Below are 18,544 nucleotides of genomic sequence, written 5' to 3'. Positions count from 1 at the left end.
CTGTGCGAGCACCACTACCAATATGTGCACATCTCCATTGGAAAACTGGAAATTGTGTGTGGAAAAGATGCAAGATGTCAGCGGCTTGCTGCTATATTTAATCCAATGTGCGTGCGTATTAGCCTCGATATAAGCTTGGAACTTTAAATTAGCACACAGCTGGCATTACTTTAGTTGTAGCAGTTATTTTCCATGAAACAGAAATGTGCCGTTAAAAAACCTTTACGATTAATTAACCCTAATAAATTTAAGCTCGGTTATAGTGAAATCGGCTAATCATTGCATCCCTATTAACGATAGTGCATTGAATAAAAGGCCTTTTCTACAAACATATCCAAATGTTTTTGGCTGCTCGCGCCACTCGCTTAGGGCTCTATTTTGACAGTCCATGGGCAGAGCGCAAAACGCAGGGCGCAAAAGCAATGCATTTTTTGCTAATTTAAGGACGTGAAAATCCGCATTGCGCCATAGCGCATGGTCTAAAAGGGTTGAGTTTATTTTCTTAATGAGTTATAGGTGTGTTTTGAGAATAAACCCACACAGCAAAATCTCTCTGGCCCAGCTCTGGCCCACACAATCAGGTTTTGCTTGGCCCACATGCCGCAGTGAATTACGGTACATGACTGGACCAAATCTGGCTCCCAGACATGGGCCAAACACGGACCATATCTGGGCCAAGTCTCAGCCAAGTTAATAACTCATAACTGGGCCTGAACTGGGCCAGATAGGTTGGTGTGTCACGATTGCAATGAAATTGATAAACCCATGGAGTGATGCTCTTTAGGCACACTATGGGCACGCTTTTTCTCAAAGTGACCTGATTGGTAGAATTTTTTTTCTTCACTCAAAAATTATTTTAGTGTATTTTAAATGTGGGTCAAGACTGGCCAAACTCACATGACCCACTTATCAAATTTTTAAATCTGGGCCAAATACTATGTTTTTCATCTGGCCCAAATCTTGTGTGCCGCCTTAAAGACGGTGCCACCTCTGCCAAACCCAGGCCATGTTTGGCCCACATGCTGTATGCTAGTGCCGGATGAATGCCTGCTGTGCCAGCTTTATGCCAAATCTGGGCCAGAATTCTTTGCTACTAGGGTTAACCAATTAGAGTCTCATCTCCCATTACCTAAGAGCCAGCTGCGTCGCGTGCTGTGCCCATGCTGTGCCCCTTATGGTCTAAAACCTGACAGGTGGGCAAATCTAAGCTTGTTTTTAATAAAACAAATATAAATATGGATATAATAAATAATACTGCTAATAATAATACCAATATACAAAAGCAAATTGTTATGAATGAACTGAAAAAGCCTCCCGAGATGAAGAAGACATAAAAACAGTGGTTTTTCATATTTATGTAGGCTAGAAAATAATGTCTTGTAATATTTTAATCCTTTATATTTATATTCTATATCTATTCTTATTATATTCTATATATCTCCTTAATATTTAAATATTTTCATATGTAAAGATATTTGCCTATTGCTCTCTTGTGCGTATTAAGCAGTGTGTAAGCGAGGCGCAACTCTGCGCCGGAGTTTAGACTGGGTTTGTTTTGGTCTAATGAAAAATCTATTATAGTTTCTCAAAATAGCAACGCGCCAGCAGTGCGCCTCAGAACACCTTCCTTTTTAGACCAGAACAGCTATAGGCGCACATCTGAGCGCAAATGCATTTGCTATTTTTAAACAGCGTAGCGCAACGCCTCAAAACCACTCTTGCGCCAAGCTGAAACTACAAAAAGACTATTGCACCACACCTTGCGCCACATTGCGCCGGGTGTATGATAGGGCCCTTAATGTTACTCCCTGACCCTGACTCACTCCTTGCAAAGCCTTCAACTGCAGCTTGTGCTGTATTGAACAGACGCAATTCACTTCATAACTATAGCACCCCTTTTTACAACTGAACTAAATTTAGTTTTGATATTTTCGTCACACTATTTGGAGGGCTGAAACAAATTGCCTCGGGGGCCAGGTTCGGACTGCGGGCTGTCAATTGAATAGCTCTGTTCTAAATTGTTAAAGGCTAATGACAGGGGATTTGGTAATTCTAGTTTTTCAATTTGATTATGAGTGAGATTCGCTTTCATACATTCAATACAACAATCAATCAATAAATAAAAAATAGACTAACATAAATAAGGACCAAATTTCATTGTCTGTTTTATGCTCCGACAATACAAAATTCAGTCCTAAATAAGGTGGAACAATCTGTAAAGGCAACAAAGCAGGTTCACTGAAAAAATACCCACAACTAATGCATTACAAGCTGGGCCAGATTAAGAACACATTGGGCCTTGGGGCTATAGCAAATGCAAGGGCCTCCTTTTATTTTTTTATCTCACAGAAGTATTTATACAGTATGAGCAATTCCCTCGGACGTGACATTTGCAGTAAAAACTCAAAACATAAATTCACATAGAAAGCATATGTTAACATTACATTGAAACAACTGACCACAGAGTTAAGGGAGCAGAAAAACATCACTCTGTAAACATTTTTTTGTACTTTAAATGAGGAAAATAAACATCCGATGTGGACGAGACAAAAAAGTCTGCCAGTTTACAGAATACAACATACTTTGAAGAAATTCTGTGAATTAAACTGCACAAACAAAAGAAACAATGATAATTAAAGTGATATTAGTTGGCTCTCTATAAAACAAAATGATTTATGATTATTTAATATTTTCACATTTATGAGGAAAAAAAGTGTCATTACGGATGTTACATATCTCTGTTATGGATGTGACAGTTGTAAATTTGCCACTTTTGTGACTTTGGTAAATCGAAAAGAATAGTTTAAAACACAAACAGATGCATTTTTTAGTATTTCTCAAGCAGTGTAAAATAATTCCTTACACAAAAAACCCCAGAAACGGTTCCCGTATTTTGGTGAAAACTAAATTTTTTTTTTTTCATGACAAGGTTGACATTTGCATGGAATTGCTTATATATATATATATATATATATAGTAGCGAGGTAGAGGGAAAACACATACACGTAAGCGTTGTGTCACAAACAGGTCCCCGGAGGGTGATTTATTTACAATGTGAAAATAGTGAAACAAGATGAATACAGTGCTCTTCTAGGGGTAGGTGCTCTGGTGCTCCGGGGAGAAGGTGAGGTTGAGTGAGAGTTCTGGTGAAGGATCTGTCAACCACTGGAATCCGCTGTGTAGGAGAGACAACGAGACACAAATTAGCACAGGGAGTCATTGAGTGAAATGAAGCTTGTCTTCCTTGTGTGCGGGGTTGGCTTATATGTGTCTCTCTTGATGAGTTCCAGCTGGGACCGATCCGTGCTGATTAGGTGCCAGCAGGGGTGAATCCTGGACCAAGGCGACGTGGCATCAGTATACTCGCTACAATATATATATATATATATATATATATATATATATATATATATATATATATATATATATATATATATATATATATATATATAACTGTTGTTATTAATAATTTACTAATTAATATGCAAGTAGGCTATACAAAATTAAGTAATGACATTATATGAACTTTAAAGTTCAAACAGACTGCAAAAATCAGCAAAACAAAAAAGCGTTTGTAATACTCCCTAAATTAGTGCTTTATAATAAATACTTTATAAAGGGCTTTACCTTTATAAAGGGTCTTTAGAACTTTAGCTGACCATAAATCCCTAATGATTGAATATCTTTAAAATCCATGCTTTTAATATCCAAAATATTGTGGTCTTCTGAGTTACAGAAGGCTAGCATCCTTACAACGAACAAACCAACATATAGATGTCCTTAGAACTAACAGACTAAAACTAACTTTTTTTTTATTTTAATTTCATGGGACCTTTAAGTTGTGAATTATCTCTAAATGATGGTGCATGTTCTAAATGTGTCTGTCTCAGTGTTGACATCATCTTCACTGCGGGAGTACATGGTGGTGTCAGAAAATGGTGGATCTGAGACGTTCTCCTACCTACTACAGCAGAACATGAGTTTCAGTGGATGTGCACATGATCCCAGGACCACACCAGACTTTCAGCAGGTGAACGTGGAGCATCTGATGGTCATGTTTACAGAGGGAAACACACTCAGATATGCCATCAGCAACAGAGTGGGACCTGTAGGAGGTAAGAACATTGTGATAGCCAATGCTTTAAAAAATAAGCACATTCACATGCATATCAACACACTGATAACTTACATACAGTCAGCTAACTAAAATAACCCATTAGCTAGATTAACATGCACACCAATAAACCGGCAAATCAAGTAAACCACATTAACAAGATTTATCAAAATGTAATAATTTGTACATCTAACTTTTTTGTATGTCAGTTGTCATGCTTATTAAATCATTATTTAAAAGTAAGTAAATCTCAATGGGAAAATCATGGCTTACAATTTATCCTATCAAGATCCTTCTGCCACACAACATCAATGCAGTTTTTTTAAAATTCCTTTAGTCTGAATTGTGTAATATTTTCAAAATCTTGCTTTGCTGGTCATAAGTACAGAGGTTACACATATATATTATTAATTTAATTTAAAGAATTGAAAGTGTTACTTCTACAAGTTTATTTGTTTTTATATGTGTTTTCTATGTATTCATTTAATTATTATATTGTTAATGTGGACGTGTGTATTTTCTTTTGTTTATTTGTATAAATATGCTCTAATTTAGATGTTTTGTTGTCTTTTTTTTTTTTTGAGCGCGAAAGGACACATGTATTCGTATATGTCTATTTACTTGCTATTTTTCTATTTAAAAGAACTGCGTAGAACAAGCAAGAAATTAATTATTTTTCATCATCTATGTATATGTTACCATGGAGTACGTATAGTATTTTATTTATTTTTTTGGAATTATATGTTAGCTTATGTTTCTCTGTGTCGCACAACCAGCGATCGCTCTCCAGAGATCGCTGGTTCTCACACAAACTTCTAGACTACACTTCCGCATTTCCCAGGACTAAATTTTCGTACATGCACTGCTCCCAGACACCCATGCTCACACATCTAGCTTGATTGCACTCACCAGCTGCACCTTGTCAGAGACTGATATCACACCATACATAAGCCACTCATAAACCCATCCAGTTTGCCTAGTCTTGTTTGCATTTTGTGACATTACAACGCGTTTCCCTGTCTTGTTTCTCCGTGTTAGACCTTAGCCTTGTTCTCCTGTTTAGCCGCCTGCCTTTTGACCTGTTGCCTGTTTATATTGACTACGATTCTGGACTGCCTGCACATACCTGTTTGCACCTGATTTGACCACTGCTTGCCTAACGCTTAATAAACCTGCATATTGGATCTTACCTCCTGTTGTATCCTGTTTTTTTTTTTTTTTTTGGGGAGACTTTAGTTTGCCCTTTTATTGTGAAGTTGGGAACATCTGTGCCCTGGTGACTTTTCATTACACTTTATTTATTGGTTTGTATGGCCAAATTTGGGTTTGTTTTTTTGAAGATAATTTTTTGGTAAACCATTGCTTCATTGGAACAAACCCTGATACCGGTTTATGTTTAGGTAGTTGATGACCTTACTTTGATGAAAGAAAACACATAAGCATGTTTACATGTTTTATTAAATGACTGTCTGGAATACTCGACTCAGATTGTTCACTCATGACATACCTCATTACAGGCATGTTATTCTGACATAACAACCGCTAAATAATGCAGGCTCATTCGGGAACTTCGAATCAATTTGACTGTCAGTGATTACATTCTAATCTTTCTTGCTTACATCTGCACTCATATGTATCGTGTCCGTCCACTGTTTTTGACAAGATGGTGCCATCTTGTAAATGAATAATAGGTAGGCTAGGATAAGCTTCATCAAGTCAGCTTAGTTTCTGTTGGCTTTGTGTTTGTGACTGTTTGGAGCCATTTTGTAACTGAAAAGTGCTCAAGATAGTGTAAAAATAAAATAAAATAATGTTTTGTGTCTATTTTTCATGTTTTTTTGGCTTATTTTTGTGGCACGTAGCTGTGTAATATAGTAGATAAACTCTTCAGTCTTATACAACAGTGTTCTGTTTTGTGTCTGGCTGCCGATAAGCTTGTCGGACTTATTCTGCGATAACAATTTCCTAAAGCAAGTATTATCAGATTAAGAACTTGGAAGTAAAAGCATTCAGTCTGGATCATGTGGAATCTTCTTATTTATTTAACTGTATGTTTTCAAGGTGAGCTTCCTGGACTTGTAGAGTTGAATCCATGTTTAACTGGGAAGCACCATTGTGACCCGATGGCCCTCTGTCTGCCAGGGGACGGCACTCAGTATCTCTGTCAGTGTGCTATGGGCTACCAGGGCGATGGACAAAACTGCTACGGTAGGAATCTTTCAGTGTTTCAGTGTCACTTGATTTTGACATCAAGCCAAGCATGCTCCACCGAGAGCTCGGTTCTCTCTTCTGAGGCCTTTAATGAATTACTGCCAGAGTTAAAGTGGTGAACGACTCTCATGGGTTTTCAATCTGTAATCCAGATGTGGATGAGTGCGCGGAGGGGCTCAGTTCCTGTGGTCCTCATTCTGACTGTGTGAACATGCCGGGTGGCCATCACTGCCACTGTCAGTCTGGCTACGAGTTTGACCTCGATTTGCATGAGTGTGTGGGTAGGTGTTCACTGATTTATCATTGAAATGTTTAAAGCTGGGGAATTGAACTATTAGAAATATGACAGGGATTTGAATTGCTTATTTGATGAAATTAAGGATTACATTTTTTTTAATACTCTAAAAATTAGGCTTGGTTATGTTTTGAAAGTTTTCTATATTTCAGTGGTTTACCATTATTCAGGTGTTGGTCTTAAGAATCTAATATCTATATATATATTTCTAATATACAATGCATTGTTTTTTGATCTTGGTTCAGCAAATAGTTCAAGTGATTCAGTGAGCTTTTCAGTTGATTTAGCTGTTTCAAAAGTGAACTGTGTTGTGAAGTAACTGCATCAACTGATTCATTATTTTATACACTGATTTAGGTTGCTTTACTTTGCACTAGTGACTCTTTTTGTGAAGCATCTGGTTCAGCTGATTCAGTGATTTATAAATTGATAAAATTGGTTTGAAATAGTTAACTGTGTTGTGAAGCAACTGGTTCAACTGATTCATTGTTTTTTTTTTAATTCATTCAATTACGTTGAGACAGTGAATTGTGTTGTGAAGCAACTGGTTCTACTGATTTATGGTTTTATCATCTGATTCAATTGCTTTGAAACAGTGAATTGAGTTGTAAAGCAACTGGTTCAGCGGATTTAGTTTTTTTTTTTTTTTCAATTGATTTGACTTGCTCTGAAACAGTGAATCTTGTTGTGAACCAGTTGTTCCAACTGATTAATTGTTTTGTTTTATTCATTCGTTTTTCAATTTTTGGGCTTTGAAATAGTAAAATGTGATGTGAAGCAACTGGTTCAATTAATTTAATGTTTTTACAATTGATTCCATTGCTTTGCAACAGGGAATCTTTCTCTTAAGCAACAGTTTCAATTGACTCAATGGTTTATGAATCGATTTGATTGCTTTACAACAGTGAATTGTGTTGTAAAGCAAATGATTCAAGTGAGTTATTTGTTTATTAATTGAATTCCTTTGAAACAGTGAATGTTGTGATACAGCATGTTCAGCTGATTACCTTTTTTTTTTTTTTTTTTCAATTGATTTACATGTTTTGACTTGTATTAAAGCAACCAGTTAAACTGTTTCATTGTTTTGTTTTGTTTTCACTTGATTCAGTTTGTCAATCAATTGGTTCAAATATTTTTGTAATTGATTCAGTTACTTAGTTGAATTTCCTCACAACAAAATGAACAGTTTCTGATTCTGTTTTTTTTTTTTTTAGCCTTAGACACAACATTGATTGTTTATCATGTATTTTTGCTTAAAAAATTTAAATAGTTCAAACTTAATCAAAGCAGTAACTATCAGTCAATGTGCTGTGTGTTCAGAGATGCTCTTCTACAGACATAAGTTGAAATGAGTGGTTATTCCAGTTACTATTGCTTTTCCATAATCTCAAACCAGTCTGATCATTCTCCTTTGACCTCTACATCAACAAGCCATTTTTGCCCAACAGAATTGACCCTCACTGAATGTATTGTTGTTTTGTCATTTATGCTTTGGTAATGTTGGATGGACAACACATGACTCTCATTTGTAAAATCTGTAAACGTACAAAGTGTCAATTTACATCAGAATGAATCAAAAACAACTTCTGGTCATTTATGAAATATAAAAATTCACCACAGACATTTGTTGAACCCTTTCACACATAAAACCCATTGGAAAGTCTAATTTATGCAACCGCACATATGGTACACATTCATTCTGCATATTTCTGAAGAGGCTTCATCGTTCTCTTTTTTATTTTGCAGATATCGATGAGTGTTTCGAGGAGCTCTGTCATCCGTTTGCTTCCTGCTCAAACACCCAGGGCTCGTTCCGCTGTCAATGCTGGCCTGAATACAAGGGCGATGGCTTCCTCTGCCAACCACCACGTAAACCACAACATTTATCAAGAAACACACAACCCTTCCTCCCTGTCAGCTCAGTCACGGGCCGTTCTTTTTGCTTACAACACAGTCCAGTACATCAACTAAATCAAGTATCTGTGTGTATTGTGCACCAATCAGAATGAGCTGTTTAATTATTCCTAATGTGACTGGAACGAGTAGAGCATGTTTCTGGAGCAACGTCTTTTGTTTCAGTACTTGTTGAAATAACATCATGCCATTTACTGATTACATGTGATTGATGTCCCTCTGTTTTTCTTTAAAAAAAAATTCTGCAGCAAAAAGGCCCAAGCCTTCATTAACTGCATGCCAGCAGCACAGAAACAGCCTGCAGGAGAGTATGAGCATGTATCCAGCTCTGGAGGCTTTTGTTCCAAAGTGTGATGATAAAGGCCAGTACAAACCCCTGCAGTGTTTGGGCTCCACTGGACACTGCTGGTGTGTGGACAGCAGGGGGCAGGAGAGAGTGGGCACCAGGACAATGCCTGGCACAGCTCATGCCAACTGTGATCAACCAGGTAAGGATTTATCCTCACATTCTGTTTTCTGTTATGGCCGGTTTTTATACTCTTATGCGTTTTACACTTTTTTTTGCAGGAGCACTTTTCCCTTAGCTTAGCATAAATCAGTGAATCGGATTAGACCATTAGCATCTCGCTTAAAATGAACTTCAATAGTTCCAATTTTCAATAGTTTTTCTATTTAAAGGCTGACTTTTCTGTTGTTACCTTGTGTACAAAGACTGACAGTAAATGAAAAGTTGGTATTTTGGTTGATGTCTAGGAAATATACTATCTGACAAAAGTTTCATCATTGATCTCAATTGTATGAGCAACAAATAATAACTTGACTTCTAGTTGATCATTTGGAAAAGTGGCAGAAGGTAGATTTTTCAGATGAACCATATGTTGAACTGCATCCCAGTCATTACAAATACTTCTGAAGACCTAATGGAAACCCAAGATTCTCACAGAAATCGGTCAAGTATGGTGAAGGAAAAATCATGATTTAGGGTTACATTCAGTATGGGGGCAGATCTGCAGAGTGAATGGTTACATCAACAGCCTGAGATATCAAAACATTTGCACTGCCTATTACATCACAAACCACAGGAGAGATCTAATTCTTCAGCAGGATAGCGCTCCTTTTCATACTCCAGCCTCCACATCGAAGCTCCTGAAAGCAAAGAAGGTCAAGGTGCTTTAGGATTGGCCAGCCCAGTCACCAGAAATGAACATTATTGAGCCTGTCTGAGGTAAGATAAAGAAGAAGGCATTAAAGATGAATCCAAAGGATCTTGATAAACTCTGGGAGTCCTGCAACTCCCATTCCAAATGACTTTATTAATAACTTATTTGAGTCATTGCAGAGATGTATGGATGCAGTCCTTCAAGCTCATGGGAGCCATACACAATATTATTGTTTCACTGCATCATGACTATATATTCTATTCAGTACATTATTTCTGTTAAGTGACAAGAATGTTGTCAAAGCAAAGTCAGACCTTACTGTTCTAATTAAATTAATAAAAATCAAGGCATGATCATATTTTATTTGGGTAAAATAGACATAACCTAGCGGTCTTTGCCTTTAATATAAGCCACTTCTGATACCAAATGATCAACTAGAAGTCAAATTATCATGTGTTGCTCCTAAAACTTGGATAGCCAACAAGACTTTTGTCAGGTACTGTAAACTCTCATTCTGGCATATTAATCAAGATATTTTGCACATGGCTGTAGCAGGTGCAATGATATTACGCAGCTCTTTTTTAATTTTTTTTTTTTTTTTGCAAGATGCTAATGGTCTAATTCAATTCAGTGAGATATGCTAAGCTAAGCTACAAGTGATTCCACTAGACCCAGAGATTAGCTGAATAAATTCAGAAATACATCAATGACTATAAACATTCTTCAAAATAAGTTATTTTGTGTCCAGTCTTCAGTGTCACATGATCCTTCAGTATTTTGACCTGCTGAACTGGTGCTGAATAAATATTTCATATTATTATATTAGACATGCGGTACCGGTGAATTGGGTAGGCTAAATTGTCCGTAGTGTATCAATGTGTGTGTGAATGTGTGTGGATGTTTCTCAGAGATGGGTTGCGGCTGGAAGGGCATCTTCTGCGTAAAAACTTGCTGGATAAGTTGGTGGTTCATTCCGCTGTGGCGACCCTGGATTAATAAAGGGACTAAGCCGACAAGAAAATGAATGAATGAATGAATGATGTTATTGATAGTTGCTTTTGTGTTTTTTTTTTTTTTCCAGGATTTTATGGAGAGAAAAAAATTGGGCTCAATATCTTATTTTGAACAAGTGGATGGATGGGCAGACAGACAAAGAGATAGATAGATAGATAGATAGATGGATAGATGGATAGATGGATAGATAGATAGATAGATAGATAGATAGATAGATGGATGGATGGATGGATGGATGGATGGATGGATGGATGGATGGATGGATGGATGGATAGATAGATAGATAGATAGATAGATAGATAGATAGATAGATAGATAGATAGATGATAGATGGATGGATGGATGGATGGATGGATGGATGGATGGATGGATGGATGGATAGATAGATAGATAGATAGATAGATAGATAGATAGATAGATAGATAGATAGATAGATAGATAGATAGATAGATGATAGATAGATAGATAGATAGATAGATAGATAGATAGATAGATAGATAGATAGATAGATAGATAGATAGATAGATACATAGATACATACATACATACATACATACATACATACATACATACTACGGTACCGTGTCGCCACTCAATAGAATTTGTGGGTCTATAAGTTCTTTCAAGTTTTAATTCACAAAATTATCTCTGTTGTTCAAAACATTAGCAGTATGTTTGCATTTAAAACAGAAACACACTTCCTGTTCCCCCAGCATGTGTGTTGTGGGAGCTACATTCAGTTCCAGCTATATATGACATAATTATCTCTCATGGGACAGTCAGACTGTAATTAAAGCATCTCACAGTCATTCATTGGGAAAGAAATATGCATGCAGCCGGCGGTCAGAGATTTGAAACATGTCATGAAAAAGTGTGTTTGGGCGGTAACTTTTTTCAGTAAATGTGACGTTGTTTACTATGTGTGTTGCTCAGCTGCTCTAGTTCCCCGTGTGGAGACTGTGTGTGAGCGTTGGAGGCTTGCACTCATGAGTCACTATAATGGTCAGCCATCCTCTCAGGACTACATGCCCCTCTGTGACGCTCATGGAAATTTCCAGCCTGTGCAATGTTACGGCAACAGCGCTTTCTGCTGGTGTGTGGACCGACATGGTGTTGAAATTATTGGAACCCGGTCCAACGAGGATGTAAAGCCCCCCTGTGAGTAATAAAGTTATTTTGGATGCAATGTATTAAGATAAGAGATGCTAACAAGCAATGGATTCTAGTGAACTGCTTATTTAAAATTAGTTGAAACAAGACAATTCTTAGTTTTTTTTTTTTTTTTTTTTTTTTTTGAGGAGACAGCTTAATTGTTTTATGTTCAATCCACTGACATTTTTAAAGAATATTGTTAACTTAATTGATTTGTCTTGGGACAACATGAAGGAACTGTGTTTTTACACTGTATCTCATCAATCATTTGGCCTAGTGATATGGAACTGTAATTCAATCAAGGCCTGCCAGGAACTACTACAGGAACTTTAGCTGTGTGGTTATCTGAAAACACCTTGGAATGTTCAGAACTAGGGCTGCACAATTTGAATCAATAAACCAATAGAGATCAATTAGATCCATGCTATAGTATCCCGAATTTCCAGAATGCATTGCATCATAACAACATATAGGACATATTGCTTTCTGTCCGATATTGGTCAAGAAGTATTTTGATGTCCTTTAATCCTTAAACACATGACATTCTGAATCAATTTTTTTGCCTCACTCATTTTCAGCCATTTTTGGTCGAGTGCATTTTCATATCCGATGGTGTGTTCTAATTTTACTGGTTTCACTAACCACATGCAATACTACCATCAAAAGGCATTCAATTGTAATGCATCATTAATTTACCAATTCTGAAACCAAACCATTACTCAGAAGCAGCAATTTAAAAGCTCCCTCGAACAGAAGAGCTGGGTGGTGGTGTGTGGGGGGGGGGGGGGGGGGGGGTGTCCGGGGACTGTACCAAAAAGCTAAGGAACAGGGGTGGGGCAGAACAAAACGGGAGATGGGTCTGAAATACGAGAGACCCCCGGGAAAAACCGGAGTGTTGGCAGGTATGAAGTAGAATAACTAATTGAGCTTTGTGATCATGTGATTTCAATAGTTTTAGCCAAACTGTCCAGCCCTGGTGGTAATGTCTCTTCTTTTCACCTGTCAGGTATATCTGGTGATGCCGCCCCACTCAACAATGCACTGATGTATCCGGTTATAAGCTCCTCCCCTTCAGGCCCTGCTATACTTTACACACAAGCCTCACAGATTGGAGTCATTCCACTTGAAGAAACAGACCCAGTTCAGGAAAAGTCCACTGTGTTATTAGCCTTACAGGTAGACTTTTATATCCACTAAGTGTGATCACTGACTGTCTTGTTATCATTATTCAGGAAAAAAAAATGATGTTTAAATGTCATTGCAGGACTCGGTTGTGATTGGAATTGACTATGACTGTCAGGAGAACATCTTGTATTGGACAGATTTTGGACGACATACAATTTACAGAGCAGTTCTAATATCTGGGTCTGAGCCAGAGGCTGTTATTAGCAAAGGTCAATCAATCAATTAATCAATCAATCAATCTGTCCATCCAACCACCTACCTCTTTCATATCTATCTATCTATCTATCTATCTATCTATCTATCTATCTATCTATCTATCTATCTATCTATCTATCTATCTATCTATCTATCTATCTATCTATCTATCTATCTATCTATCTATCTGTCTGTCTGTCTGTCTGTCTGTCTGTCTGTCTGTCTGTCTGTCTGTCTGTCTGTCTGTCTGTCTGTCTGTCTGTCTGTCTGTCTGTCTGTCTGTCTGTCTGTCTCTTCACAGTTCGAGTTATCCCATTTTCCCAATACAGATCCACCTATCCATCTAATTGCACCTATCCATCTAAACATATCTTTATTAAATCAACCATCCATCCATTTTTCTTTCAATTCACATATTGCACTGTCAATTTCAGATCCATCCTCTCATCTTTACAGTTATCTATTTTCCCTATCCACAGATTCACCAATCCATGTAACTGCACCATTCATCTAAACATCTCTTTATCAAATCAGCCATCTATCCATTTTTCTTTCAGTTCGGATCTCCAACTATCAATTCCACCTCCATCCATCTATCCATCCATCCATCCATCCATCCATCCATCCATCTTTCATTCTATCTATCCGTTACATATGCCTTCATCCATTGACCCATTTATTGATTTTCTCCTACATCTATCCATCTGTGAATCTATCCAGCAGTCCATCTGTCAATCCATCAATCTATTTATCCGTCAATCCATTCACCCACCCACAGTTATCCTTCTATTGAATTGTTCTTTGCTATGACTAATTGTCGATCCATCCATTCATTCATTTCCCTAGCCAATCATTCATCCATGCTTCCGTCTGTCTATCCATCCATTTTTCTAATCTTAGAGTTACCCATGCATGTTGAAACAAATATTTTGACCAACTACTTTAGCAGAAAGTAAAGTGAATAGCCTTGCTTTTCAGTTTCAAATGAGACCAATACCATTTATTTTATGTAACTTGCTTTAAAAAAGGGAGAATAACATGCAATAGGTCTCAGCCTTGGTAAATGCTGTTGGCAAGAGATTCCATGATTATGCGATGTGAAATTCCAGACTTGATTCAGCCGGAGGGAATTGCAGTGGACTCAGTGCACAGGATGCTGTTCTGGGCAGACAGTGGGAAAGACAAGATTGAGACATCTGGCCTGGATGGCAGTAAAAGAAGAGTACTGATTGACTCAGGTTTGGTCAATCCCAGAGCCATCATAGTAGACGCCAAGAGTGGGTCAGTGAGATGTTCTGATGCATTGCTTATGCATTGTTACATATACTATAAATACGTAAATGCATTAAGATGGCAATTAGAAATTACTGTATTTCTTTGCTTCAGAACTGTATTCTGGACAGACTGGAACCGTGATGCTCCCAAAATAGAAAGCTCATCACTGGAGGGACGTAATAGAAAAGTACTGGTGCAAGTGGGTCTCATGTTGCCCAATGCCTTGGCATGGGACAATGCCACAAATCAACTGTGCTGGGCTGATGCAGGTAAGAGTCTTCTTAAATTATAGCAAATCTTATGCACTCTCATGCATGCACTGGCCACTTTATGAGGTACAATGCTTTGAAGCCCATTTTGCCTTCAAAACTGCCTTACAATCTTTATGGTATAGACTCATCAAGGTACTGCTACAGTCCCAAGAGAAGAGGTGCCCAACCCTGTTCCTGGAGTTCTAACTTCCTGCAATATTCAGCTCCAACCCTGATTCAAAACACCACTAAACCAATTAATTAGCACCTAAAGCAGCACTTGGTAATTACCGATAGGTGGGTCTGATCAAGCTTGCAACTGAAATCTGAAGGAAGTTAGATCTCGTGGAACAGGGCTGGTGACTGGCCTAAAAGATCCAGTTACTGCAGATTTTCAATATTTGATGTAAGTCTGTTCTTCTTCGGATTGAGATCTGGAGACTGTGGAGGCCATGTGGGTATAGTGAACTTAAAGGTGCAATAGGGCTTCTTGGAAAATGCTTGAGTTAGCCTAATCACACTGAAAGCCTACATGCCACCCTGCAAATCACCACCCAAAGCATGCCTACTGAATGCATAAATTTAACAACTAAAAGATATCACCACAGTACATTCACCAAAGAGAAAACTTTATAGTACAGTTTAAAATTACAAACGTAAAAAAAGAAAGTAGGATTTTGGTGTTTGTCTGCCCTACTCTGTCTAAAGCCGCCTTTCCACTGCACAGGACATTTGGACACGACTGTCGGAATACGTCCCTTTGTGGCAGCCGCACAGTATTTTCAGTGTTGTCGTGCACCGTGGGGGAGAAGCTGATACTCATGGTGTCCGAAATAAAGGTGTGCAAAAGCAAGAGCCTTTATTCTCTGTGCGTTTACATGTTTTAATAAATGAATGAATACTAGAAACTCATAGGCCGCTAAAATATTGGAGGGAATGTGGAGACGACATAAAAAAATGTTTTTATTACTTTATTACTTACATTTATGAACAGAATTTTTTTTTTTTTTTTTTAATATAGACTTTTCATAATTCAAAAAATAACCAAATAAACTCCTATTTCTCATCTCGTGCGCACGAATCTGCTTGTACAACACTGGAATACATCATATCCGGTCGGCAGGTCGCATACGGTCTAGTCGCAGGAGTTCAAATATTTCATACGGAGATGATCAGAACTCCACGCAGCTCCCGGACTGCTCTCCATTGGAAATGAATGACTTCCGGTCTGTCGCTTGTCGTTTGTCTTGTGCAGTAGAAAGGAGGCTTTCTATTAGTGTAAATGCAGCCTAAATGGGTATTTTTTGCGAGCGGGTTGCTGTTGCTAAGGGGGCGGAGCAGAGGACCGCGATGCCGGCACAGCATTGTGATGTCTGTCGACCCAACCTTAGTGCCAATGGTGTAAACTTTTTTAGGATGCACAAAGGTATGCAATTACATAGCTTGATGGGTAGGTAGGACAGCCTATAATGTTCGGGATGAACATTTTGATTGGACAAACAGTTCTTGGTCCTACACCCTCCACAGATTATTAAAATAAATACATTTTGACCTTCTAATTTAATGATTGCTATCAGGATGAAGAGACTCTCAACTAGCACAATACTTTTTTTTTCTGAAGACAATCATTCAATACCATTGATATCATGTTTAAAAACCTGTGTGGTTAACGGAGTTACTGTTGGCCATCTCTCAGCTCAAACCAGGCTAGCCATTGTCTTATGAGCTCTGCAATCAACAAGTTTTTTACATAAGTATTTACATAGATTACATTCACTGAAAACTTTGAGATGATTTTGTGTGGAAGTCCCAGTAGATCAGCAGTTTCTGAAATAATACAGCCTGACATCAACAATACTGCCACATTCAAAGTCACTTACATTCTTGTTACATTCTTGTTCATTTTGATGCTTGGTTTTGTTTACAAATGTTATTTTAATGCTGAAATGATTTATTTAGAAACTTGCAACAAAATAATTAAACTGTGGATGCCATCTTGTGGTCAGACACAAACCCTCCAATAGTATCTGGATGCTATGATGTCGATGCTTAAATGGGTACTACCTCAAATAGTGCACTATTTAAGTGTTAAGGGAGAGCTCAAGTCTCAAGCTCATGTCTTGACCATGTCTATATGCCTAAATGCATGTTGATGTTATGGTTGTTTAGATGTTTGCATTAATTAGCAGTTGATGTGCCTAATAATGTGACCAGGAAAAATGTACTGTAATTTTATGACAAACATGAATTCATTCATCAGGCACAAAGAAACTGGAATGCATATCTCCGGATGGGACTCAGAGACGTGTGTTCCAGGATACTTTGAACTATCCGTTCAGTCTAGCCATCCATAACAAACACTTCTATTACACCGACTGGGAGAGGTGAGTCTCTACAAAGCAAAATCCCCTGAGTAAATTTTACTCAGTTTAAATAGTGTTTGGTCCCTCTCTTAATTGAGTTAAAGCTACTCAAGTTCATGAGACAATAAAAGGATTAATTAAGTGATGATTAAGGACTGATGATGAATACTTGCTGTTAACAAACAGAAACACAGAAAAGAAACACAAAACTACAACTGACTTCAGTCACAGCCTTAGATAAAATCAGCTGAAAAATAATACATTGAATCTCTCAAAATCTCAGCAGAGGATCATTAAGAAACCCCACAAACAGTAGCTTTGCTTATTACCAACCCGTTTGCCCTTATTTAAAGAGGGACCAAATACTCTCTGAACTAAGTAAATTTTGTTTAGAGGATTTTGCTGTGTAGCCTAGTTTAATTATGCATGTGACCTTGTATTTTGCTTAATGTCTCTATATTAACAATGAGAATGTCTGTATAGAGATGGGATACTGGTGATTGACCAAAGCACAGGGAAAAACACAGATTATCTGCCCATTCAGCAGTCACACTTATATGGGATCACATTTATCCCATCACAATGTCTATAGGTAGGTATATAAATGGGAATAATATATAACAACAAATGCCTTTATTAATATTCATAAAAGCAGTATTGATTTTCACACTGTCAGTGTCTGTTCTTTCACAGAGACCCTGTGGATCTCTGCAGTTACAGAGACTGTAAGGATTTTTGGAATATAAATAAATGACAACAAAACAGAAACATTGGTTTTGTATTATTAGTTTTGATTTTATTTTCGGTTCATTTCTATATTTTTTATGTGCTCTTGTCCACTAAGTTAGTCTCAAGTAACTTCTGCAGTTGTTTTTTTGTGTTATAGTCTGAAGCAGATTTTTAGAAAGATTTTATCTTTTAATTTTAGGTGTTAAAGTTTTATTAATCGTTTGTGTTTTGTTGTATTGCTTATATCTAAATACTTAATAATTTTCATTAATTCATTTTCTTTTCGGCTTAGTCCTTTTATTAATCTGGGGTCACCACAACGGAATGAACCACTAACTTATCCAGCACGTTTTACGCAGCGGATGCCCTTTCAGCCGCAACCCATCTCTGAGAAACATCCACACACACTAATTCACACACATACACTACAAACAATTTTAGCCTACCCAATTCACCTGTACTGCATGTCTTTGGACTGTGGACATTATTAATTTATAAATTAATAATTTAACTTTTTGAAACTTAATTGTAAGTTCAGTAAATGGAAAATGAAAACTAACAAAATAAAAAAATAAATAACATGTTTATTTATGTACTTTTACTATTTTATTTTTATATATTTTAAATGTACAAGAATTGTCAATTTATTTCATTTATTTGCAAAGAAAAATGACAAATATTTCAAT

At 37.3% G+C, this 18,544-nt stretch overlaps 1 protein-coding gene across 5 annotated transcripts in view; it reads left to right on the top strand.

Annotated features, from left to right (window-relative positions):
* The window catches only part of nid2b (nidogen 2b (osteonidogen)), a 34,407-nt gene extending 16,510 nt beyond the window's left edge, over positions 1–17,897 (top strand). For 3 of the 5 annotated variants that reach the window (XM_087298031.1, XM_087298028.1, XM_087298029.1), the window contains 13 exons: positions 3,891–4,115; positions 6,176–6,322; positions 6,478–6,606; positions 8,367–8,489; positions 8,783–9,022; positions 11,642–11,866; positions 12,867–13,036; positions 13,125–13,254; positions 14,350–14,521; positions 14,627–14,784; positions 17,027–17,150; positions 17,613–17,721; positions 17,823–17,897. In XM_087298031.1, coding sequence (XP_087154157.1) covers positions 3,891–4,115; positions 6,176–6,322; positions 6,478–6,606; positions 8,367–8,489; positions 8,783–9,022; positions 11,642–11,866; positions 12,867–13,036; positions 13,125–13,254; positions 14,350–14,521; positions 14,627–14,784; positions 17,027–17,150; positions 17,613–17,721 — 1,952 coding nt within the window. In that variant the 3' untranslated portion in view covers positions 17,823–17,897. Of the gene's footprint in view, positions 1–3,890; positions 4,116–6,175; positions 6,323–6,477; positions 6,607–8,366; positions 8,490–8,782; positions 9,023–11,641; positions 11,867–12,866; positions 13,037–13,124; positions 13,255–14,349; positions 14,522–14,626; positions 14,785–17,026; positions 17,151–17,612; positions 17,722–17,805 lie in introns of all 5 variants that reach the window. The other 2 variants (XM_087298032.1, XM_087298030.1) reach the window with 1 other exon arrangement.
* The last annotated feature ends 647 nt before the right edge of the window (positions 17,898–18,544 follow it).

Source organism: Danio rerio, chromosome 20 (assembly GCF_052040795.2).
Source record: "Danio rerio strain M-AB ecotype USA chromosome 20, GRCz13ab, whole genome shotgun sequence".
Lineage (NCBI taxonomy): Eukaryota > Metazoa > Chordata > Actinopteri > Cypriniformes > Danionidae > Danio > Danio rerio.
The sequence above is the reverse complement of the archived record's forward strand: the minus strand, read 5'-3'. Positions and strand labels throughout refer to the sequence as shown.